At 35.0% G+C, this 26,251-nt stretch overlaps 1 protein-coding gene across 7 annotated transcripts in view; it reads left to right on the top strand.

The window, feature by feature from the left end:
• Positions 1-26,251, top strand: part of MMUT (methylmalonyl-CoA mutase) — a 45,097-nt gene that overhangs the window by 4,250 nt on the left and 14,596 nt on the right. For all 7 annotated transcript variants that reach the window (XM_087438696.1, XM_087438691.1, XM_004424040.3 and 4 more), the window contains 9 exons: positions 830-1,197; positions 4,383-4,540; positions 14,465-14,636; positions 15,909-16,157; positions 18,584-18,695; positions 19,743-19,858; positions 21,811-21,926; positions 23,533-23,664; positions 25,061-25,208. In XM_087438696.1, the coding sequence (XP_087294822.1) occupies positions 830-1,197; positions 4,383-4,540; positions 14,465-14,636; positions 15,909-16,157; positions 18,584-18,695; positions 19,743-19,858; positions 21,811-21,926; positions 23,533-23,664; positions 25,061-25,208 (1,571 nt within the window). The remainder of the gene's footprint in view (positions 1-829; positions 1,198-4,382; positions 4,541-14,464; positions 14,637-15,908; positions 16,158-18,583; positions 18,696-19,742; positions 19,859-21,810; positions 21,927-23,532; positions 23,665-25,060; positions 25,209-26,251) is intronic.

The raw sequence follows: 26,251 nt of genomic DNA, 5'->3' as shown, positions 1-26,251 counted from the left end.
AAGTGAAGATGTATGAACAAAAGAGACATTGGCTTTGCCTTTGACAAGCTTTTAATTAACGTTGTTAGGATAGGAAATGGAGGGGAAAATGGTTTAAATGATGCCCAAAGGAAGTAGTAAACAAATAATAATGTGGTACAGATATATTCACTGCAATCTGGCATTGATTCTCTGAAAATTATATTTACTGTTTCTTCTTTCTGATATGTAATAAAATCATGTTGTTTGAATGCTAAACTTCAGGATCTTTGAGTTTGTACTGCCCATGGAGGACTGAACTTATATTTGGTGTAAAATATTTTACTTTTTTGCATGGTGTTTATAATTCTCTTTTCCAGAATATTTGAAGCCAAGACATCCTGTTATGACCATATTAAATAAAATAACAAAAATAAGTGAGTGAGCATACAAATACTAAATTATGTTAACTGTGTATAAACAGCCAGATCTTTTCATGAATCTTAAAAATATTTCTATCCAAACTGTTAAGATTAAAAAAAATTCTCAGATGTACATGAGATAAGTGAGATGTTTTGTTCCTTTCATTCTTGTTTATAGTGATGTCTGGAACTCAATTTGTGCATTTTAGCACATGGGAAATAGCTGATTCTCTTAGGAAATAAAGTATCTATTTAAATTTGTTTTCACATGTATAAGCATAAAAATATGTTTTTATATATAAGGTAATATATAAATATTTAATATAACACTTTTGTTATAAAAGTGTACTATGATGAGAAGAATCAACACTTTTAGTAGTGTTAAAGTTAATCAGTTTACTTTGATGCCAGGCTCTTTAATCCTATGTTATGTTTCTTTATATATTTAGCTGGTCAGCAGGGATTATCAGTTGCCTTTGATCTTGCAACACATCGTGGCTATGATTCAGACAACCCTCGAGTTCGTGGTGATGTTGGAATGGCTGGAGTTGCTATTGACACTGTGGAAGATACCAAAATTCTTTTTGATGGAATTCCTTTAGAAAATATGTCAGTTTCCATGACCATGAATGGAGCAGTAATTCCAATTCTTGCAACTTTTATAGTAACTGGAGAAGAGCAAGGTGTTCCTAAAGAGAAACTTACTGGTACAATCCAAAATGATATACTAAAGGAGTTTATGGTCAGAAATACTTATATTTTTCCTCCAGAACCATCCATGAAAATTATTGCTGACATCTTCCAATATACAGCAAAGGTATCCTTTGTGGTTATTATAGGTTTTACTGTAGTTCTTTGAATGTAGGAATTTTTATAAAATACTATAATCTAATTTGAATTTGGTAACTGAGTCTGAGTAATTATTGTAGTATAAAGTCAGGTTGTGGGTTTTTTTTTGTGTGTGTTAGTTTTTATTTTTTGGTCTTTCATGTACTAATTTTATAGTCATTATGCGTAGGCATCTAGGCACTAGACATTTATTGTATTTTCTTTACTGTTAAAATTTTTTTCTCTGATAATTGTTAGAATTAGGGAGGGCATGTAATTTATACATCTTTATTTCTCTCCAGAATTCAGGTTCAGTTGTGAATAGACTTGGTGTCAGACAGATGGGGATCAAAATATCAGCTTTGTTTCTGCTAAAAGCTGGATTACAGGATATCTCCTATATCTGCAACCATAATGAAGTCCCTAATATTTCACCCCTGAATTAAGTTCATCTTCCCCAATTAGAGTGGTGGGAAAAGAAAGTTCTTACAGTGTTCCTGTATTAGCAGCAGTCTCTTCACAGGGAAACATAAAGCTTCTTCATTTTCCTATGAGTAATTCATATATATTCCCCCCATCATTCACACGTTACTTCTTGCTGGCAGTGTTCTCCATCTTCTTACCTACCTTAACGTTAGAACATTATTTCATAGCAAAGGGCAAATCTCTCCTCCACCATCAAACCTTTTTAATCTCTTTCATCTCTTGTAATTGCTGTTATCTCAGAACTCTTACAAGCATTGCCTGCTCTCTTCATTTGGTGTTTAGCCTTTACGCTTCGCAATTTTATTTCTTTTCATAGAGTCCATCTGCCCACGTGAGTTGTATTGTATAGAACTGTACATTTTTATGACCTTTTTCAATTTAAAGAACGTATGCACAGGAGTATTGCATTTAGCAGCATATGGCCCGTGCACACACACACACACAAACACACACACACATACACACAAATAGCAGTAGCTTAACCTAAATAGAAGCCAATTCTTTTTCACCTGAAAGAAGTTGGCAGGTAGGCTGTCAAGGGCTTGGGTATGTGGAAGCTCTGCAGTCCTCAGGGTTCCAGTCTCCTGTCATCCTGCTTCTCCTCTGTTGTTAGTGTAGGGGCTTATGGTTATGGAAGGAGGTAGACCAGGTGTGTTTGTGTGGGGAGAAGGACCTAGCTTCTCTGATTGAAGGTGAACTTCCAGAAGGAACTAAGCTTCCATTTGTATCTCAAGACACACAGTCATGAGAGAAGATTGGAAATGTAGTCCTTGCATGTTGGCCCTCTGAATTTATGGTTCAGGTATTGTAGGAGAGTGGAGAATGGTTACTGGAGTAGATAGCAGCAGTTTGTGTTGTTTTGTACGTGGGCATTTCACCTTGTAAAAGATCCTAATGTCTACAAGTTCAAATTTGCTTTGTATAATCCCTCGTATGAGTGATAAAAGTGCCAGTTTCAGATATTTATTAAATGATATTATATTGAAGTACTTTGTAAACTGTAAATTTTATATTATTCCTTTTTAAAAATTTTTCATTGTGGCAAAATACACATAACATAAAATTTACCATCTTAAATAATTTTTAAGTGTACAGTTAAGTGGCATTAGGTACGTTCACATTGTTGTGCAACCATCACCACCATCCATCTCTAGAACTCTTTTCATCTTGCAAAACTGAAACTTTCTGGGTATTAAATAATAACTTTCCATTCTCCCCTCCCTCTGGCCCCCAACAGCCACCATTCTACTTTCTGTCTTTGTGAATTTGACTAGGTCCCTCTTATAAGTAGAATCATACAGTATTTGTCTTTTTGTGACTGGCTTATTTCAGTTAGCATAATGTCCTCAAGTTTCATTCATGTTGTAGCGTGTGTCAGAATTTCCTTCCTTTTTAAACTGAATAATGTTCCAATATTCTAGTATTTCTATTATTCTGAAAGAAACTCTGCTACTAATCTCCTCAGTAGAGAAGCACCTGTTTGTTTCCTTGCTTCTTATTTGTACACTCCAAATATACTGAACTGGTCTCTCAGTTTCATGTAATTCGATTCCCTTATTGCTTTTGTGATGAAAGATTTTTCAAGAGCTTTTGGTCAGTTACAAATAAAAATTTTGCAGATGTAAAATACCGATAATCCATACCGTTTGCTAACAACTAATTTTTTTTGAATGCTTACTGTGTACTGGCATAATACTAAGTGGTTTAGCTGATTCATTTCGTTTAATCCTATAACAACTCCATGAAGAAGGTACAATTAGTATCTCTTTTATACTCTAGGAAACCAAGGAGTAACAAGTTGAGAAATTTGCCTATAGTCTCATTGCTAGTTAAGTGACACAGCTAGAATTTGAACACTCTAACTCCACAGCCCATGTTCTTAACCAGTGTATTGAGTTTCTGTGATTTAGTTTTTATTGTTTTGTTTGGTTAATTCTTGGGAAGGATAATAATTTTTTGGCTCTGCAGGATATGTATGTTTTGTATCCTACCTAACATGAAATTTTACGGGAATAGTGGAAATGCCGTTTTCTTAGTGATTGTGGTGGAAAGAACCTGTCTGAGGTATGCTCAGCATTAGATGTTACAGTAAATCAAACTGAAATCTTTGATTTTTAAGCCATTCATTTTGTCCTGTTTGTTTCAGTATTATATAGTACTAAAGATTGAATCATTTTCCTTTTTTTGTCCTCATGTGTACTTATTCATGTTCAATGACAATACAAATAAAATAATTAATAACTAGTAAATAATAATTAAATTTATACATCTTCAGCAGATTAGCCCAAAGTTATGAAGTCTTAGGACCTCTTAGGAGGTCAAAGTCATTGCTTTGGCATTAAAGATGGTCTTCATTCAGTTCTCAGGCCAATGGTAACATTCCTAACCTCAGCCAGCTAATTTCAAAGTTTAAACTTTTGGCGCTAAAAGATGATTGGTGCAAATTCTTTTTCACTAGAAAACTAAGACAGGTATAGTCCTTAGGATGATTAATTGAATCAGCCATTTAAATTGGAAAAGAATTAAATGTAACAAAGTAAGCATTAAATATTTTCAGTTAATATTATAAACTACTTAGTATATCTGAGTTGAACATCATTTTAAAGTAATATTGTCTTTTAGAAAACAGGTTTAATAGAACCTTTTTATGTTTTTATTCACTGTTGTGTTTTTTATTATTTTATATAGTACATGCCAAAATTTAATTCAATTTCAATTAGTGGATACCACATGCAGGAAGCAGGGGCTGATGCCATCCTGGAACTGGCCTATACTGTCGCAGATGGATTGGAGTACTGTCGAACTGGACTCCAAGCTGGCCTGACAATTGATGAATTTGCACCACGGTGAGTAAATTAAATTCAAATATTTCAACATTAAGAAAATTTTATGAGTATAGAGCAAAATATATTGATAAAATAAATTTGTATATATAATTGTCATACTAGGTTCTCTTAAGTTTTATGTGAGTGATAATGAGGGAATAAACCAATACTGTTCATAATTAAAAATCAGAGTTAGAGCCAGCCCTGATGGCCTAGTGGTTAAAGTTCGGCGTGTTCTGATTCAGTGGCCCGGGTTTGGTTCCGGGCGTAGAACCATAGCACTCGTCTGTCAGTAGCCATGCTGTGGTGGCAGCTCACATAGAAGAACTAGAAGGACTTACAACTGGAATATACAACTATGTACTGGAGCTTTGGGGAGGGGAAAAAAAAATCAGAATTACATTTGAACGTACTTCTTGGTAGGTTAGAGGAATCTTGTCTTCTCCTATACAGAGAACACAATTGTTAAAATAGTATTAAAATGTAAACATAATGTTTTTAGATAGATTTGCTTTTATTCTTTTAATTTTTCCATTTTAAAATATAGAAGTCATTTATTACGTTTTATTTTTTATTTTTTTTTTGTGAAGATCAGCCCTGTGCTAACATCTGCCAATCCTCCTCTTTTTTTTTTTTGCTGAGGAAGACTGGCCCTGGGCTAACATCCGTGCCCATCGTCCTCCACTTTACATGGGACGCCGCCACAGCATGGCTTGCCAAGCGGCGCATTGGTGCACGCCCAGGATCTGAACCGGCGAACCCTGTGCCGCCGCAGCGGACGCGCACACTTAACTGCTTGCACCACCAGGCCGGTCCCATATTACGTTTTATTATTTTTTTTCTGTTGTACTTATGTAATATAAATGTTTTGGAATGCACAGTGCTATTAAAAACATGTTTGTTTCAAAATAGCCTTTCATAAAGTTGTATGAAAAATATGGAAAAACTTAAATGAAGTTTATGAAGTATTTAAATTTGGGCGTCAAAAATCAGTCAAATGAGCAATCACTTGCTAAGCTTTGCTCTGGGCCAAGCACTAGCTTGTATGCTGGGAATACAACATGTGAAAAGCATGGCTTCTGAGTTTATAGACGAGCGAGTGCTCCTTATACCAGGGATTGTTGCATACTTATTATGATAGCAGTTCTCAAAGCGTGGTCTAAGGACTCCGGGGAATCACTAAAAACCCTTTCTGGGGTCTTAGAGTTCAAAGCTGTTTTCATGATTATATTAAGATTTTATTTGCCTTTTTCACTTTCATTCTTTTAAGAGTGTACAGTGGTTTTTTCCAGAGACTACATATGTGATGTTGCAACAGATTGAATGCAGAAGTAGATATGAGACTCCAGTTATCTTCCCTTAAACCACACATTAAAGAGGTTTGCAAAAATGTAAAACAATGACTTTTATTATAATTTTTTTATTTTAGAAAAGTATCATCATTTTTCATAAAAATGTTACTTAGGGTTTTTTTTCTTTTTTTCCTTTTTTTTTAATTAAGGTAACATTGGTTTGTAACGTTATATAAATTTCAGGTGTACATAATTAATTTTGATTTCTGTGTAGACTACATCATGTTCACCACCCAGGGACTAATTACCATCCATCACCATACACATGTGCCCAGTCATCCCTTTCACCCTTCTCCCTCCCCTCTTCCCCTGTGGTAACCCCCAGTACAATCTCTGTATCTGTGTGTTCCGTCTCCAGTATTTGACTTTCTTTGCCTGACTTAGTTCACTTAGCATCATACCCTCAAAGTCCATGTTGTTGCAAATGGCAAATTTCATCTTCTTTTATACCTGAGTATATTGCATTGTGTATGTGTACCACATCTTCTTTATCCATTTGTCCCTTGATGGGCACTTAGGTTGTTTCCAGGTCTTGGCTCTTGTGAATCATGCTGCAATGAACATATATCTTTACACATTTGTGTTTTCATGTTCTTTGGATAAATACCCGGCAGTAGAATAGCTGGATCATATGGTGGTTCTATTCTTAATTTTTTTTTTTTTTTTTGTGAGGAAGATCAGCCCTGAGCTAACATCTGATGCCAATCTTCCTCTTTTATTTTTTGCTGAGGAAGACTGGCCCTGGGCTAACATCCGTGCCTATCTTCCTCTACTTTATATGGGATGCCGCCACAGCATGGCTGGACAAGCAGTGTGTTGGTGCGCGCCTGGGATCCGAACCTGCGAATCTCAGGCCACTGAAGTGGAGCACCTGCATTTAACTGCTGCATCACCAGGCCAGCCCCCCATTCTTAATTTTTTAAGGAATCTCCATACTGTTTTCCGTAGTGGCCGCACCAGTTTGCATTCCCACCAGCAGTGTATGAGAGTTCCCTTTTCTCCACATCCTCTCCAACACTTATTTCTTGTCTTGTTAATTACAGCCATTCTGATGAATGTGAGGTGATATCTCATTGTAGTTTTGATTGGCATTTCCCTAATAATTAGTGATGTTGAATATCTTTTCATGTGTCTGTTGGCCATCTGTATATCTTTGGAAAAACGTTCACATCTTTTGCTCATTTTTTAATTGGGTTGTTTGTTTTTTTGTTGTTGAGATGTATGAGTTCTTCATATATTTTGGATATTAACCCCTTATCAGATATATGGGTTGCAAATATCTTCTTCCAATTGTTAGGTTGTCTTTTTGTTTTGTTGATGGTTTCCGTTGCTGGGCAGAAGCTTTTTAGTTTGATGTAGTCCCGTTTGTTTATTTTTTCTGTTGTTTCCCTTGCCCGGTCAGACATGGTACTTGAAAATATGTGGCTAAGACTGATGTCAAAGAGCGTACTGCCTATGTTTTCTTCTAGAAATTTCATGGTTTCAGGTCTTACATTCAAGTCTTTAATCCATTTTGACTTAATTTTTGTGTATGGTGTAAGGTAATGGTCTACTTTCATTCTTTTGCATGTGGCTGTCCAGTTTTCCCAACACCGTTTATTGAAGAGACTTTCTTTTCTCCATTGTATGTTCTTGGCTCCCATGTCAAAAATTAGATATCCATAGTTATGTGGATTTATTTATGGGCTCTTCATTATGTTCCATTTATCTGTGTGTTTGTTTTTGTGCCAGTACTATGCTGTTTTGATTACTATAGCTTAGTAGTATGTTTTGAAATCAGGGAGTGTGATAGCTCCAGCTTTGTTCTTTTTTCTCAGCATTCCTCTGGCTATTTGGGGTGTTTTGTGGTTCCATATAAATTTTAGGATTCTTTGTTCTGTTTCTGTGAGAAATGTTGTTGAAACTTTGGTAGGGATTGCATTGAATCTATAGATTGCTTTAGGAAGTATGGACTTTTTAACTATGTTAATTCTTCCAGTCCATGAGCATGGAATATCTTTCCACTTCTTTGTGTCTTCTTCTATTTCTTTCAACAATGTTTTATAGTTTTCGGTGTACAGATTTTTCACCTCTTTGGTTAAATTTATTCCTAGGTATTTTATTCTTTTTGTTGCAATTGTAAATGGGATTGTATTCTTAATTTCTCTTTCTACTACTTTGTTGTTAGTGTATAGAAATGCAACTGATTTTTGTATGTTGATTTTGTATCCTGCAACTTTATTGTATTCCTTTATTATTTCTAAAGTTTTTTTGGTGGATTCTTTAGGGTTTTCTATATACAAAATCATGTGATCTGCAAATAGCGACAGTTTCACTTCTTCCTTTCTGATTTGGATCCCTTTTGTTTCCCTTTCTTGTCTGATTGCCCTGACTAGGAATTCTAATACTATGTTAAGTAAGAGTGGTGAAAGTGGGCATCCTTGTCTGGTTCCTGTTCTTAAAGGGATAGCTTTCAGTTTTTCCATTGAGTATGATATTAGCTGTGGGTTTGTCATACATGGCCTTTATTATGTTGAGATACTTTCTTTCTATACCCATTTTATTCAGAGTTTTTATCATAAATCGATGCTATATCTTGTCAAATGCTTTCTCTGTATCTATTGTGATGATCGTGTGATTTTTATTCTTCATTTTATTAATGTGGTGTATCACATTGATTGATTTGTGGATGTTGACCCATCCCTGAAATAAATCCCACTTGATCATGGTGTATGATCTTTTTAATGTATTGTTGTATTTGATTTGCTAGTATTTTGTTGAGGTTTTCATCAGTCATATTGGCCTGTAATTTTCTTTTTTTGTATAGTCCTTGTCTGGTTTTGGTATCATGGTAATGTTAGCCTCATAAAATGAGTTAGGAAGCTTCCCCTGTTCTTCAACTTTTTGGAAGAGTTTGAGAAGGATAGGTATTAAGTCGTCTTTGAATGGTTGGTAGAATTCACCAGAGAAGCCGTCTGGTCCTGGACTTTTATTTTTTGGGGAAGTTTTTGATTACTGTTTCAATCTCTTTCCTGGGAATTTATCTATTCAAATTCTCTATTTCTTCTTGATTTAGTTTTGGAAGGTTGTATCATTCTAAGACTGTATCCATTTCTTCTAGATTATCCAATTTGTTGACGTATAGCTTTTCATAGTATTCTTGTATAATCGTTTGTATTTCTGAGGTGTCCATTGTAATTTCTTTCATTTCTGATTTTATTTATTCAAGCCTTCTCTCTTTTTTCTTTGGTGAGTCTAGCTAAAGGTTTGTCAATTTTGTTTATCTTTTCAGAGAACCAGCTCTTAGTTGCATTGATGTTTTCTATTTTTTTTCAGTCTCTGTTTCATTTATTTTCCACTCTGATTTTTTTTTTTTTTTTTTTTTTTGAGGAAGATTGTCCCTGAGCTAACATCTGTGCCAATCTTCCTCTATTTTATATGTGGGAAGCCGACACAGCATGGCCTGACGAGTGGTGTGTAGGTCCATGCCAGGGATCCGAACCCATGAACCCCAGGCTGCTGGAGCAGAGCACGCAAACCTAACCACTATGCCACCGGGGCGGCCCCTTGCTCTTATTTTTTTCTGATTATCTTCCTTCTATTGATTTTGGCCTCTATTTGTTCTTCTTTTTCTAGTTCCTTTGAGTGCACTGTTAGATTGTTTGTTTTAGAGTTTTCTTGTTTGTTGAGGCCTGTATTGCTATAAACTTCCCTCTTAGAACCTCTTTTGCTGTATCCCATAAATTTTGTCATGTGGTATTTTTTGATTTCTCCTTTGATTTCTTCATTGACCCAATCATTGTTCCGTAGCATTTTGTTTAATCGCCACATATTTGTAGCTTTTCCAGTTTTCTTCCTGTAGTTGATTTCTAGTTTCATACCATTGTGGTCAGAAAAGATACTTGGTATTATTTTAGTCTTCTTAAATTTATTGAGAATTGTTTTATGGCTTAATATGTGATCCATCCTGGAGAATGTTCCTTGAGCATTCGAAAGGAATGTTCCATGTGCATTCAGAAAGAACCATATTCTGTGGCTTTGGATGGAATGTTTTGTATATATCTACTAAGTCCGTCTGGTCTAATGTGTCATTTAAGGCTGATGTTTCTGTATTAATCTTATGTTTGGGTAATCTATCCATTGATGTAAGTGGAGTGTTAAAGTCCCCTACTATTGTTGTGATATGGTTTCTCCTTTTATGTCTGTTAATAATTGCTTTATATATTTAGGTGCTCCTATGTTGGGTGCATAGGTATTTACAAGTGTTATATCCTCTTGTTGGATCATTCCCTTAATCATTAGGTAGTACCCTTCTTTGTCCCTTGTTACAGCTATTTTTTGAAAGTCCATTTTGTCTGATATGAGTATTGCTAACCCCAGCTTTCTTTTCATTGCCATTTGCATGGAGTATCTTTTTCCATCCCTTCACTTTCAGTTTGTGAGTGTCTTTCGGTCTAAAGTGTGTCTCTTGCATGCAGCATATATATGTGTCTTATTTTTTTGCCCAATCAGCCACCCTATGTCTTCATTGGAGCATTTAGTCCATTGACATTTAAAGTAGCTATTGATAAGTAGGTACTTATTGCCATTTTGTTAGTTTTTTTCTGGTTATCTTAGTAGTTCTTCTCTGTTCCTTTCTTCTTCTCTTGCTCTCTTTGTGGTTTGATGGCTTTCTTTAGTATTATGTTTGGGTTCCTTTCTCTTAATTTTTCATGTATTTATTATAGGTTTCTGGTTTGTGATTACCATGAGTTTCATATATAATAACCTATGTAAATAGCAATCTGTATTAAGTTGATGCTCTTTTAAGTTTGATCTCCTGCTAAAATGTTCTATTCTTTTACTCCCCTCCTCCCACATTATATGTTTTTGATATCATATTTAACCTCTTTTTTTTGTTTTTGTATCCATTAACCTCTTACCTTGGAAATAGATAATTTTAGTGCTTTTGTCTTTTGACCTTCATATTAGCTTCATAGGTGGTTGATCTGCTACCTTTACTGTATATTTGCCTTTACCAGTGATTTTATTATAATTATTATTTTTGATAGTTTTGTTATTCCTATTTGTGGTCTTTTCTACCTAAATAAGTCTCTTTAGTATTTCTTGTAAGGCTAGTTTTCTGGTGATAAACTCTTTAGTTTTTACTTGTCTAGAAAACTCTTTATCTCTTCCTCTGTTCTGAATGATAACCGTGCTAGGTAGAGTATTCTTGGCAGTAGGTTTTTTCCTTTCAGCTCTTTATATATATTGCGCCACTCTTTTTCTAGCCTGTAAGGTTTTTGCTGAGAAGTCAGCTGGTAGCTTTATGGGGTTTTCTTTGTGTGTAACTTGTTGCCTTTCTCTTGAAGCTTTTAGGATTCTCTCTTTGTCTTTAGTTCTTGACAGTTAAATTATAATGTGTCTTGGTGTGGGCGTCTTTGGGTTCATCTTGTTTGGTGCTCTCTGTGATTCCTGTACCTGGATGTCTGTTTCCTTCCTTAGTTTAGGAAAGTTTTTGGCTATTATTTCCTCAAATAGATTCTCTGCCCCTTTGTCTCTCTCTTCTCCTTGTGGGACACCTATAATATAGATGTTAGGGCACTTGATGTCGTCTGAGAGGTCTCTTAGCCTGTCTTCATTCTTTTTAATTCTTTTTTCTGTTCAGTTTGGGTGATTTCTTCTAGCCTTTCATCTAGCTTGCTCATCCGTTCTTCTGTATCACCTACTCTGCTATTGATTCCCTCTAGTGAATTTTTCATTTCCACTATTGTATTCTTCAGTTCTGATTGGTTCTTTTTTATATTTTCCAATTCTTTGTTGAAGTTCTCACTGTATTTATCTGTTCTTCTCCCAAGGTAAGTGAGCATCTTTTTGATTCTTTGTTTGAACTCTTTATCAGGTAGATTTTTTATCTCTGTTTTGTTTAGTTCTTTTTATGAGGATTTGTCTTGTTCCTTTATTTGGAACATATTCCTTTTCTCCTCATTTTGCCCATTTCTGTGTGCTTATATCTATGTTTTAGGTAGATCAGCTACATCTCATGAACTTGGAGTAGTGGCCTTATGTAAGACATGCCTTATGAGGCCCAGCAATGTGCTTCCCTCTCGTCACCAGTTCCAAATGTTCCAGAACTGTCCACTCTGTGGGCTATGTGTGTCCTTCTGTTGTGGCAGGGTTGCTCTTACTGCAGGTGCACGAGAAGACTAGGCTCTCCCCCTGGCCAGCTGGTTGTAAGGCTCAGCTGCGTGTAGCTACTGCAGTCCCTTCAATCACTTTATTGGGCAGGAGAGCCACAGCACTCTTGTCTGCAAGGTCGAATAGCACATTCCTGCTGCAGTTTTTATGTTAAGTGAGTAGACCCCCAGTGTGGCTGGTTGCTAGGCTCACGGGCTCACAATTGCTGTAGGCCTCTGCCCTGCAAGGCTGTTGTCAGCTCTCTCAGTAGTGCAACTGGGTGGGGATGGCACCAGGCATGGCAACACAGAGTTGTTTCAGGCATTGGAAGGTAGGGCAGATCCCCTTTATGGCTGTTCGAGAAGCACAAGTCTGCTGCAGCTGACAAGCCCCACTGCCTGCAGGCCCATACACCCCATCTGTGCATTTCTGCCCTGTGCGCACACCCTGCCCCACTGAAGCAGATCCACTCACCCTACTATAGAGGCCCCACACACTCCATCAACGCTGGCTCGCCTCTCACGCGTGGCCTGCCCCGCAAAGGCGGACCCACTTGCCCTGCTGCAGATATTGCACACACCCTGCCTATGCAGGCCCACAAGTTGCCCGAGGGCTTGCTGTTGGGTGGGGCCCGTCCTTACTGTGGGCTCTCTGCCCTGGCTGACCTGGATTAAATCAGTGCTCTAGTGGATGAGGCAAACCCCTGTGCTAACAGGCTGGGGGAAGAACACCAATGACATCTGCCAGTGTCTGTGTCACCATGCCTGTACTAGGTCACAATAATGGCTGCTGCCATTGTCTCAGTCCCTTGGGAGGTGGTCCCAGCTGCCTCCTGCCTCCCTGAGATGCACCCAGAGCCTATCAAGTGAGTTGCTTTTCACCAACGTACTGTGCACCTTTCTTTCAGGTGATTTTGTGTTGTTTTCTGAAACAGGTAGATTTGTGTGTGAGCCCTTTAAGAGCAGGCTTTTTTTTCTCTTATGTTCTATGGCTTTTCTGGGGGTATTCCCCATTGTTGTTAATAGGCAGCAAAGCCAGATATTATGACACTCATCTCGGCTGTGCTGAGTTCAAAAGCTGCTCATTATGGCAAAGCTTTCCTGCTCAGATCTCCTGCTCTTCCACGGAAAGCTTCATACCTTAAGATTGCTCCCAGCTGTAAGGAACTGTGGCTAGAATGTGGCATTTTTCCCCTCCAGAAAGGTATTTCTGCTTTTTCCACCTCAGTCAGCACTGTCCCTTGTTGTGGGAGTCCTTTTATCCAGTTTCTGGCTCTCCCTCGGGGGTAATTTTTCCAAGGGTAATTGAAAATTTGTTGTGTCTGTGGGAGAAGGTGAGTTCAGAGTCCTCGTATGCTGTCATCTTCCTAGCAATCTAAAATATTACTTATGTTAACATGTTGTAGATTTATTGTTATTTCTAAATGAATTAGTATATAAAATATTGATAGAGATTATATAAATGGAGAAATGTTCTTTGGGATCTCTAGTTATTTTTTTTTTTAGTGAGGAAGATCAGCCCTGAGCCAACATCCAATCCTCCTCTTTTTGCTGAGGAAGACTGACTCTGAGCTAACATCTATTGCCAGTCCTCCTCCTTTTTTTCCCCAAAGCCCCGGTAGATAGTTGCATGTCATAGTTGCACATCCTTCTAGATGCTGTATGTGGGACGTGGCCTCAGCATGGCTGTAGAAGCAGTGCGTTGGTGCACACCTGGAATCCGAACCCGGGCCGCCAGTAGCGGAGTGCACGCACTTAACTGCTAAGCCACAGGGCCGGCCCCTCTAGTAATTTTTAAGAGTGAAAAGAGATCCTGAGACCAAAATATTTGAGAACTGCTGTGTTAAGAACTTCTTCCAAGTATATATTAAGAATTTTTATTTAGTTTTAGTTTCTTTACTTAAGGCTCACCTTGTTTTATATAAGGAATCACAATGTTGGTGCTTTTAGATGCAGGGAAGTAATCTAAATGTGTACAGGATATAAGATAAAAGGGAGTAGTGGGTTGGGAGCAACTGGAAAAATATATGCCTGTAACAAATACACAGTCACTCTTTTAAACTTTCTGGCCATCCAAACAAAGCAACTTTGTGGTTTTATTCCCTGTGTAGGTGACCCCTGCCTTTGGATATTCTTGAAATACATATGTATACTTTTAGAAAGTCAGTCTTTCTTTAATTAAAGACACAAAAGTGGCTTCTTTCCTAAAGAAAACAATTGTAAAGTGAATAATTCTTAGCCTGAAGCAGATAATCACAGCTGTTTCTTCTGTATGCATAAAGCTGTACTTTTATACGTTAGGTTGAAAGTTACTGAAGTATATAAGCTTTGATTTTAATTCAGATTAAGTTGTTTCAATTTAAACTCGGGACATTGTTTTTTATTTTTAGTGTGTAGTACAATTAGCTTTATTTTTTATTAAGTATAATCAAATTCTGGACTTAATATTATTATTTTAGGTTGTCTTTCTTCTGGGGAATTGGGATGAACTTCTATATGGAAATAGCAAAAATGAGAGCTGGAAGAAGACTCTGGGCTCACTTAGTACAGAAAATGTTTCAGCCTAAAAACTCTAAATCTCTTCTTCTAAGAGCACATTGTCAGACATCAGGATGGTCACTTACTGAGCAGGTATGTATATAATTTAAAGTGTAGAATTTTAATAAAGTCACATATTTTCTTCTAAGCAACATGGCATGGTCAGGAAGTAGATTTAAGAACCTATTTGCTCATAATTGAAATTCATAATTATTCTGAAGCATAATGCACACTTATGTTTGTTTTTACATATATCATAAATAAATAATATTGGCTCCCTCTAGTGGTTAACAATATAAAATCATTTAAATCTTAGCTTATATATAGTACTTTTTTACATTTTTAAAAGTAAAAAAAAAATGTGATGATGAGGAAGAAGCACAAATCATAGTATAATTAATATTGTTTTAAATAATTTTAAGTGAAAATTAATGTAAAACTGCCTAATTAAAATCTGATTTTATACATATATATTTTTATTATAGTTATTTGTTTAAGTAAGTGTGCATGCAAACAGACCATTTAAAAACTGTTATCACTCGGGCAATTTATTTTAATTTAATTTCATTCCATTAACAAAATTGTGTGGTGGTGATCTTTTTTTTACATATGTTTTCTTTACATATTAAATTATTTTGATACATTTAAAAATAATTTATACCTTTAAAGTTACATTGCTTTTAGACATTTAAAAATGAATAAAAACTAATGTACTCATATTAAATATAACTTCATGTCCTGATAAATGGAGAAATATATATTTCAGGGTTGGAAGGAGCTTCAACAATCGTTTTTGTCTTAACTTCATCAGGAGCTAAGGAAATTGAAGTTCAGAAAAGTTCAATGATTTGCCCAAATCACAATTAGGAACACAGAACCCAGGTTTCCTGTCTCATAGTCCATGTTCATCTAGTTTATTAATCATTTATTAATAAATCATTTAAGGAGTGCCTGTTTTGTGCACATCATTGTGGTAGATACTTTGAGGTATACAAAATAATTAGGAGATAGTGAATTATGAATGAAGGATGTTATAATCTAAGTAGACAAGGTATACATCCATGATACACTTATAGAAGATTATTTAGGCAATACAAAAGTAAGCACAACCAATATTTAATATTTCAGAGGATTATAAGAGTCAATATTTCAGTGCTTAACCACAGACTAGACACTTAATACTCTTAATTCTAAATCTGGCTCATTTACAAATTTGTCTAAATCTATTTGATATTCTGAAGCCTAATGTAGACATTGGGAAAGAAAGTATGCAGCAGGCACTGCTTAATCATATTGTCTTTTACAGCTTCAATATATATCAACTGTTGCCTTGTTTTGTTTTTTGTTTTTCACTGAATGTTTTAGGATCCTTACAATAACGTTATTCGTACCACAGTAGAAGCGATGGCAGCAGTGTTTGGAGGGACTCAGTCTTTGCACACAAATTCTTTTGACGAAGCCTTGGGTTTGCCAACTGTGAAAAGCGCTCGAATTGCCAGGAACACGCAAATCATCATTCAGGAAGAATCTGGGATTCCCAAAGTGGCTGATCCTTGGGGAGGTTCATATATGATGGAATCTCTCACAAATGATGTCTATGATGCTGCCTTGAAGGTCAGCTTCTCCTCTTTGAAACTTTGCTGTCAAGATTTACAGGTTTATAAAAATGTTTAGATGTTTTGATTTATAAATCACATCATTTATACATTTATATCAAGATTTATAAAATGTTTGAGAGATAAAGAGAGTTTTAGATTTGACTTTAGAGATTCCAAACTGAAAGAATTTAAAAATACATTTGTATGTTTATTAAAGTATTTTATTCAAAGAGTAAAAAAGAGAACTAGTATTGGGAGGTTTACAACAAAAAAACAGCAGTCCTTTGTCCTCCACTTGCTTTGTTCCTGCTTCCTTGAGTCAGCTACATCTTTTTTGGTGTGTTTGTTTTTATCTCCATGTTTTAGAATTGCACGTTCATACTGTTTGTTCTGATTCCATCAATTCTAGACATTATGTATTGCTTTGCTAGTGTGGTAATTTAGTATTTTAGCTGATTCTTACCCATTTTTCCCTCATCCTGTACTACCAGTATGGTTGTATCTCGATATAAATCCTTCCTGAAGTCCTCTGATGTTCTCCTTTGATTTAGACTGGTGCTCTAGCCCACTGCTGTCCTTTGACTTCCCTTTGCCGTTATCCTGGGAATTCTTTTCACCTATGCTATGTTGAACCTGTATCCTGAATCTTGTCTCCGTCTCTCTTGATTTATCCCTTGTTATTAAAGCACGTCTCATAGGAACCTCCTGAACATCGTGCATGGCAGATGAATTATTTGGAACTTTGAATGTTTGAAAGTGTCTTTGCTCTACTCTCATATTTGATTGATAGTCTGACTAGGTTTGAAATTATTTTCATTTGGGAATTTGTAAGCAAATTGGTAAGCATTGATCTATTTTTTATTCTAGTTTCCAGTATTTCTGTTCAGAAATCTGATGCCATTCTCACTCAGTAAATTTCTTTCTGAAAGTTTCAAAATCTCTTATTGTTGTGTTGATGTACGTTGGTGTGTGTATATTGTACTGGACCTTTGATGACCCTTTTTCATCTGGCCTCATAGCTCTGGGAAATTGTCTTGTATTATTTCTTTGATAATTTTCTCCCTGCCGTTTTTCTGTGGTTGCTTTTTCAGAATTCCTAGTTATCAGGTAAGGACCACCTTAAATGATGCTCTGATGTTCTTATCTGTTCTATAATGTATCTTTGAGTTTTTGTTTTGTTTTCTTGGAGAGTTGTCAACTTTATCTTTCTACTTAAATACTAAAATTCATATGTCATATTTTTAATTTCTAAGAGCTCATTTTTGTTTTTTAGTTTTCTCTCTTGTATGTCATCCTGCTTTGTGTCATCAATGCAGAATCTCTTTGTATTTTTCCGAGGATATTAGAATTTTTTTTGAAGTTTTTCTGTTATATCCTGTATTGCCTCTGTTTCTTCTGTGTGCCTTTTGTCTTTAGTCTTATCATTCAGAATGGAGGTTTTTATTTCAGTAAGACATTTTACCCTTGCCTCTCTCTGTACTTGGTGTTTGATAGTCTGTTTCCTCTAGTTCATTTTCTGCAGACAGTAAACTTCGGTTCTCCTGACAGAATGGGAGAGGAGTAGTTGCAAGCTTGCAAGGAGTCCCCCTCTTTTTAGCTTCCTATCTCACCCTTGGCTTCTGTTGAATCCAATACAGATTCTTCTTTCTTGAATTCTTCAGGGGAAAGCAAATTTGACCTTGCTTCTTTCTGCTAAGTCATGTACCATTCCACCATCCATTTTCCACCATCTCATTTATATATGAGACTGTGATTAAAGGTTTAGATGTTTCCTGGTGTCAATAAAGGTGGAGTTATAACATTACTCTGCTGTATCAGAGTAATGAAAAGTAAAATTGCGTTTTAAAATATATTTTTTAAAGTCTTTATTTATGTAAACATGAAAACTTTGTGTAACAAAAAATAAAGATTAGAGAATTGATGTTATCTTTAGTTTTCTCTCAAGACTTGAGTGAGAGGTTTTATGTTTTCTAAAATATACTTATGGGTTTTTCTCTTGTCTTTTCAGGTAACTTTAAACACAGAATTCTTTCTTTTTTTTTTAATTAAGATATAATTGTTATGTAACATTGTATTAGTTTTAGGTGTGTAACATAATGATTTGATGAATGTGTACATTGTGAAATGATTACCAAAATAAGTTTAGTTAACATCCATCACCACACACAGTTAAAATTTTGTGTGTATGTGTGTGATGAGAACTTTTAAGATCTATTCTCTTAGCGACTTTCAAATATGCAATACAGTATTGTTAACTCTGCAGAATTTCTAATTAATGAGCTTGATGTTAACTTAATTCTTTTTTTATGAATCATTAAATTTACCACTAACGTAGTTTATAATTTTATTAATGTCAGTAATTATGTAACATAACAAATTTGTATAGTTTTTAAAAATATTTTTATATTCTCTTCTAGTTTTATCAATCTGTTTTTGTTTTAGCTCATTAATGAGATTGAAGAAATGGGTGGAATGGCCAAAGCTGTAGCAGAGGGAATACCTAAACTTCGAATTGAAGAATGTGCTGCCCGAAGACAAGCTAGAATAGATTCTGGTAAGATCAAGTGGAAAAGTTCATATGTGACATTCAGTATTTAGAAAGAAATACTAATTTCCATTTGAAGATAACATATATGGTTAATAAAACAAAAATAAAGGAAAAATGAAATTTGGGTAAAATGTTTCTCCTCTATACCTATCTATCTGTCTGTCTCTGTGTTTGCATTTTTGCATGCATGGATGCACGTGGCAGGCATATGTACAAAGCATGTGTGGAGGTGTACCCACTGTGTACATGTACTTTTGTGTGGGTGGGTATCTCTAACATTTTGAAGATGACGTTATTAATGGTCATTGTACTCTGCATGGGAGTATTCATTCATTGTCAACACTTTTTTAGTCTTTAGTATTTGAGACACTGTGCTATGTCTGGGCATATGACTGTGAACAAGACAGACGTGGTCTCTGCACCCATAGAGCTTGCATTTTAGTAAGAGAGAGAGAAAATGAAAAAATAAATAAAATAATTATAGATTGTGATAAGTTCTATGACGGAAGTTAGAAGGATATAACCTGGAGTAGGGATGGCAGAAGGTCTTTAGATAGAGTAATAATCTGGTAGTTTGAGTCAAAATATATTCTTTATCACGTTAAGGAAATGTCTTTGTAATTCTGGTTTATCACTTAGAGATTTTAATAGTCTGTTTTTGTTTAAAAGCAATTGGCTGTAAGAGAATTCAAGAAAATATTAGGCTACTCAGTGTTAATCCTCTGCGTTATCAATCTTAGATGGTAGCTGCTATTACTGTTTTAATTTTGTATTATTAAAAGAGGGTTTATCAGAAATTCTGGGAAAGCATATAGTTTGGGAGAATAATAAAAGCCTTCCCCTACAGAGATTCTGAAATATATCTCTTCTTTCCCCTCACACCCCCATTTCATGTTGGTATTTACTGTTCTATATTGAAGTTCATTAAGAGTTAAGAATACTGCTTAAAAATATTAAAACTTATAAGGGAAATACATGATCATCAGAGCATTACTATTAGGTAATTATTTGTGAATAGAATCTACGTATTATTTTCCTCTGGAAAATTAACAGGTTCTGAAGTAATTGTTGGAGTAAATAAGTACCAATTGGAAAAAGAAGAATCTGTGGATGTTTTGGCAATTGATAATACTTCAGTGCGTCACAAGCAGATTGAAAAACTTAAGAAGGTAATAATAGCTTGTCAGTTTTTGAGTGCTTTCTGTGTTCTGGGAACTAGCTAAGCCCTTACATTGTCCTGCTTAATTCTTATAACAACCTCATGAGGTGGGTATTAGTTCCCAACGTTTTATATAAGGAAACTAAAGATAAGAGAGATTGAGAAACTTGCCCCAGATAAGTAATTCTACAGCCAAGGCTCAAATCTAGGTGTGTTGACACCTAAAACTCATGTTTTAAAACATGGTATCTGCCTCTGTGAAACTTATTAAAAACCAGACCATAATAATAAACCCCTTATAATTTACAGATTAGAACTAAGGCTTAGATGGTTATATAACTCACTCAAACTTAAAAACAAAATAAAATTCAGAGTCAATATTTGAACTCGGGGCTTCTCACTGTAATTTATTTCCACTAGACAGTGGTTCCTGATTCTACTATGAAAGAATCATTTGCTTTCTCTTTTTTTTTTAATTCAAATATATTTGTTAGTGCTTTAGTAAGCTACAGTTTATAATGAACTATATTTATTTTGATTGAAACTAGAGTACTTTCCTTTTTATTTCCAATTTCTCACTGAGATGATCCAAAGTATGTGAAATACTAAAACAGATAAAACATATTAATTTTTTACTGTTGTAACCTATATATTTCTATTGTATGAAGTTACCTTGATCTTTGAATCTCTGGCTTTTGTAATTACTACTATTTCTAAGGCAGGAAACTTGAAATTTCTTCATGGTTTTTCTCTGTTCACTTTCACTGTGGTTGTTTAAGAGATGACTTTTTTCCCTCAGTTCTAATGTTCCTTAAGAATCTAATAGACTTTGCCCAGTTAGATTTAATGCATAACTATCATTTATTTTTTTTTCCTAATAGAGTTAATGGCAGATGTTTAATGATATTATTTCCTCTTTTACTCTCAATCAGGAGATAATGACTTCTTTCTCACATTTTGTCATTTTTTGAAAGGCTGTATTTAAGATACAGCATTTGATTTTTAGTGATCACAGAATCTCGGTGTTTATTATATTTGGAAAACACCTTTTCTCTTCTTTTACACTGTAAGTTCTTCTTAACTCTATATCCTCACAGCTCGGGGGATTCCATTTACCATAAATGATGATAAACCTTCTTTTGGGTAAGGGAGAGAAATTCAATAATGGTAATGGAGTTGGGTTTTTCCCTGCCCTTAATACAAATTTTCTGTCCCACCTCTGCTTATACATACTAATGATTTTAGTTGAGTGGTATCATATTTTAGACTCTTTTACAGTTAATGAAAACTTGTGAAAAAGTGGATTTTAAGTAACTTTATTTAGGCACATTGTTAGCAGAGGAGAGTAGAGCTAGGACCCGAGGGAAGAAGTTTTTGACCATGCTTTTCATTGTCTTTATCATGATATTTCTCATTGTCTCTGTCTTTCTCTCTCTCAGGATTATTTTTAAATACAAAAAATAATAATATACATGCATATTGTTACCAATATGTTGTTAATTAGCTAAGGGAAACTTAAAATATAACTAAAATATTCTCTGAGTTCTAATCTATTATTTTTTTCTTCCTTGTCACTATTAATTTTCAGTGTGTCTTCAAAATTCTCCATATTCAAGATCAACTTGTCAACATCTTGCTACATTAGAAAAGCCTAAGTAGCATGTACTACTTGGAAGGGTCAGCGCTATTATTTATTATTGCCTTGCTTGTTTCTGATTTATCAGGGTTAGACAGAATTTAATATTATTTTAGGAAGTCCTTAAGTGTTTAGTGAATGAGTGAATGAATAAATTGAATGTATATCAGACCTAGGATACATATTATTCTCTTTTTTTCTCTTTTATTTTTGATGTTAGGATTATGGAACAGTTTCCATATGATGTATATCCGGGTCTAGTCTCCTGATCTCTGTTTTATTCCCTGTTCACGTAAATTGTCCCTTTTCCTGACCTTTTCCATAAGGTCAAATCCAGCAGGGATCAAGCTCTGGCTACACGGTGTCTTGCTGCACTGACTGAATGTGCGGCCAGTGGAGATGGGAACATTCTGGCTCTGGCAGTGGATGCAGCTCGTGCAAGGTAGGGATATGTAAGTTTGGAGATTTCCAAATACTAAAAGTTGACTGGTTTAGCTTTTTCAGAGTATACTTAAATGAAAAGTTGATCTTGTAAACCATGTGAGCCCAAAACAAAATGTTGGAAACCAAAATAAAGTTAATTCTTGTTTTTCTTAAACATCTGTGCTTTTAAAACATTCATATATTTTGAATAGAGTGTATTAATACTTGTGTATTTCCCTGTGGCTCAGGACACTTGAAGCTATTGTAGTGAATCCGTTTCACTGATTTGCTGGTTGAAGTTTGGTGTACTTTCAAGTATGGGGAGACAGTATTATATTGGATACTGAGCAAACCTGCCCTTTGTCCAGAGGTAGACAATATCTCTGTTTTCCAAGGCTATTCACTATACAGACATCTTTGAAAAGAGCGTTCAAAATAAAGGCAATCAGTGTTTTGCCTTGAAGGACTTACAGAAAAGCAAGTGATCCATGGACACTTTTCCCAATATATGATAATATCACTAAATAAATTATTTTTGATTTTCTTATTTATTGCCTGATATAATGAGCTTTTTTTTAACGTGTTGTTTTAAGTGCTTAAGGGATAGAGTAAATAGTATGTGGATTGGTTTTTTTTCAGTTTTAATTTCTTAAAAAAAGGTTAGATAACTTCTCTGTTTAAAATCCTCCAACGGTCTCCTTTTCCTTTTAAATTAAAACCTAATCTTACCATGGCCTGCAAGACCGTGCTAGATGTGACTCTTGCCTATTTCTCTGACCTCATCTTATCCTACTTCCTTCACTGTGCTATGTCCCCAATATCCTTCTTTCTATTTTTAGAACACAAAATGTATTTTCCTACCTCTCAGAGCCTTTGCGTTTAGTGTTTCCTTTTTTAAACACTCTTCTGCCTCATGTTCCCTTGGGTTTCTCCTTCTCATTATTTAGGTTTTAGTCAAAAGTTATATCTTTTTATCTCTGATATCTATAGAGTAGCTTTCCTAGACACCCTGTTCCATTTTGCCTATTTTAGTGTCTTCATAGTACTTATCACCATATGAAATTATCTTATTAATTTGTTTGCTTGTGTATTGTCTGTATCCCCTGACTAGATGATAAAGCTCTATACGAGCAGGTACTTTTTTTTTTTCAGTCTTATCTGTCACTGTCTCTCTACTGCTTACCGGTACCTGGCCCGAGTTAGGCGCTCACTACATGTTGAATGAATTAATAAACAAATGGCTGGAATATGCTAAAAGATTTACTTTTTATCAAAAAATATCAGTGAGAATCTTGCTCTTTGCCCCTTTATATTGTTAAGTGGTGAATTATTCAATAACCTTTAGATGCTTGTCTATTTATAGTTTTTAGGTCATTCAGTCATTTTTTGGTTGACAGATGTTGAAAAGAGACTACTATGTATAAAGGCTTCCAGAATCATTTTTTCATAGGTATCCTGAGGAAAGATGCTTTCATGAATGCAATAAAAAACATTCTTATTTAGATTTTTGGCAGCCTATTTTTTACTTAGGTAATAAAATACGTCTAGTTATATTGAATATTAAGGTAAGTAAATATTTTTATCTCAAATACTGATGTTACTAGCACCTCCATTTAATATTTTAGATGTACAGTTGGAGAAATCACAGATGCCTTGAAAAAGGTATTTGGTGAACATAAAGCCAGTGATCGTATGGTAAGCGGAGCCTATCGCCAGGAATTTGGAGAAAGTAAAGAGATATCATCTGCTATCAAGAGGTAATATGTGAGATTTCTCAAACCAGAATGTCATCTTTTCTGTTAACCTGTGAATCTACTGGGGGCTTAATTTTCTCACATACCACTTGGAAAATATTCAAATTGACTTTCCTATTAGTCTGTAGTTTTACGAAAATAATATTTTAAACTTTTACCATAGTCCCCTTAAAGAGTTTCACACTTCAAACAAATGTTTGTTTAACTAACACTGGTGTTGCTTCATATCCTCCAGGTACGTAGATTTCGATCTCTTTACTAGGGTACGCTTTTGTATTTTCTTAAATTTATTTATGTTGTTTAATTGCTCAAATAATTATGAAATCTTAATTTACTATTGAAAGTAAATATTTAGTTGCCATCTATACATAAATTAAAGTCAGTCTTCACTTAACTGACAGTAAATAACACTATCTGACATGATTTAGAAATATAAATTAATATAAATTGATCATGCTTCTAAAGTGTAAAAGGTAGGTTCCTGATGATTGGTTTTCTTAACCTTTGTAATAAATTTCCTACTAAAAATTTTATGTCACTACTTTTATATGAGATAAATATTAAAACAGCCAAGGTGAAAGTCATCAAAATGGAACATTTTTTTCTTTTAACAAAAACAAATGGGGCCGGCCCTGTGGCTTAGCGGTTAAGGGCATGCGCTCCGCTGCTGGCGGCCTGGGTTCGGATCCTGGGCGCGCACCGACGCACCGCTTCTCCGGCCATGCTGAGGCTGCATCCCACATACAGCAACTAGAAGAATGTGCAGCTATGACATACAACTATCTACTGGGGATTTGGGGGGAAAAATAAATAAATGAAATCTTAAAAAAAAAAAAAGTTTATAAAAAGAAAAACAAAACAAATGTAGTGCTTTTTCGTGTGGGGTGTAAATTTATTGATTTGAGTAAACAAGTACTTTGATTATATGTCGTTATAAGACACCACATTGCAGTCAGCTTGGGGGAGTTCACATTTGTGAAGGGTAGATGAGAAATGGACAGTTCAAAACAGCTAGTGAGTCACATATATGTATAAATAACTCTGAAAGGCACTTTTTGGTTTATATTGAAATATTTCTGTATATTGTACTCTGGAGTCTGGCTTAAGAAGGTGAAAAGTTGTCATTTTCTCATCTTGCTTCACTGTGATGTTCTCAGTGTTATGGGCTTGTAGGCTGTGCCATCTTTCAGACTTTCCTCTGAGGGGGAGATAGTGAACATATTCAGGCTTTAATGGAGTTCTCGATGTCAAATAGAGATATTAACAAAATAGGAGTAAGCAGATTAGGTGTTTTTAAATAAACTTAAAAGATTTGCTGTGAATAAATTATAGTTTTTATATTTTACCTTTGGACAGTTAACATATAACTGTTACTATTGTATTTAAAAATGTTCCTTAGGGTTCAGAAATTCATGGAACGTGAAGGTCGCAGACCTCGTCTTCTTGTGGCAAAAATGGGACAAGATGGACATGATAGAGGAGCAAAAGTTATTGCTACAGGATTTGCTGATCTTGGTTTTGATGTGGACATAGGTCCTCTTTTTCAGGTACTGAAAATTGTTGGGGGAAATTTCAAAAGTATGTCATGAATTACTTACATTTAGGAAAAATAGTAAAAAGATGATAGACCGATTTGATGTTTTTAAAGTTGTGAAAGAAGAACATGAATTTGACAAATTTCCTAATTTATTTTTGAATACATATAATCCAATTATGACAGAAATAAGAATAAAATATAATTCATGTTAATGTACTTGTTACTCAGATTTTGTAAAAATCAACGTCAGTTCAGAACTAAAACTTTTATTAGGCTTCTGAAACTGTGAAGATTACTTTCAAAGATCTTATTATGCTATTTATTTGAGATTTGACTAACATTTTATGGGAAAGATAGCCTGAATTGGATTGGTGGAAAGTGTTTTGAAAGGGAAATCAAATGTCAGAGTAAGACCAATTCATAATTAGATTTTCTCTTTTTTTACTCTCTAGTAGTATTTTATTTAATCACAGAATATTGACCTGGCAAGAAAATAATTTGTTAGAAGTAAATGAAGCTGAAATTCTCTATAGAGTGATAAAACATTAATCATACACTACAAAAAATTCTTTGACTGAGGAGTACGTTGTAATAACTTTTATATTAAAAGCTTTATCCACTATATATTTATTGATCATTTACCAGATGCTAGGTTCTGAGTTGAATAAGATATGATTTGTGTCTTCAGGAAGGTTACATGCTCCTAACAGAGAGAGATTTACTTACCAGTAGTCATAGCAGAGTAATAATTACTGTAATTAAAGTTTGGGCAAGGAACTTGTCCCAGTATCCTAGGAACTTATGTTTGAGCTGTGCCTTTCAGAAGCCTGGTGAACAAGGCAGGGAAGGGCATGCTAAGAGGAAAGGTTGGCTTGAGCAGAGGTGCAGAGGTTCAGAGCTATGAGAAGGCGTGATGCCGTCAGGTAACAGAAGTTCAGTAAGATCAGAATACAGTGTTTGAGATGGTGTGTAGATTATGAGTAGCCTTATATGCCGTTCTAAGGAGTTTGAACTTCATCCCAGGGGTGTTTGGGCTGAGTGACACAATCAAAT

The sequence above is a fragment of the Ceratotherium simum genome, chromosome 13 (assembly GCF_057802395.1).
Source record: "Ceratotherium simum simum isolate JZ-2026a chromosome 13, ASM5780239v1, whole genome shotgun sequence".
Lineage (NCBI taxonomy): Eukaryota > Metazoa > Chordata > Mammalia > Perissodactyla > Rhinocerotidae > Ceratotherium > Ceratotherium simum.
Note: the sequence above shows the minus strand (reverse complement) of the source record. Positions and strands in the feature narration are given on the sequence as shown.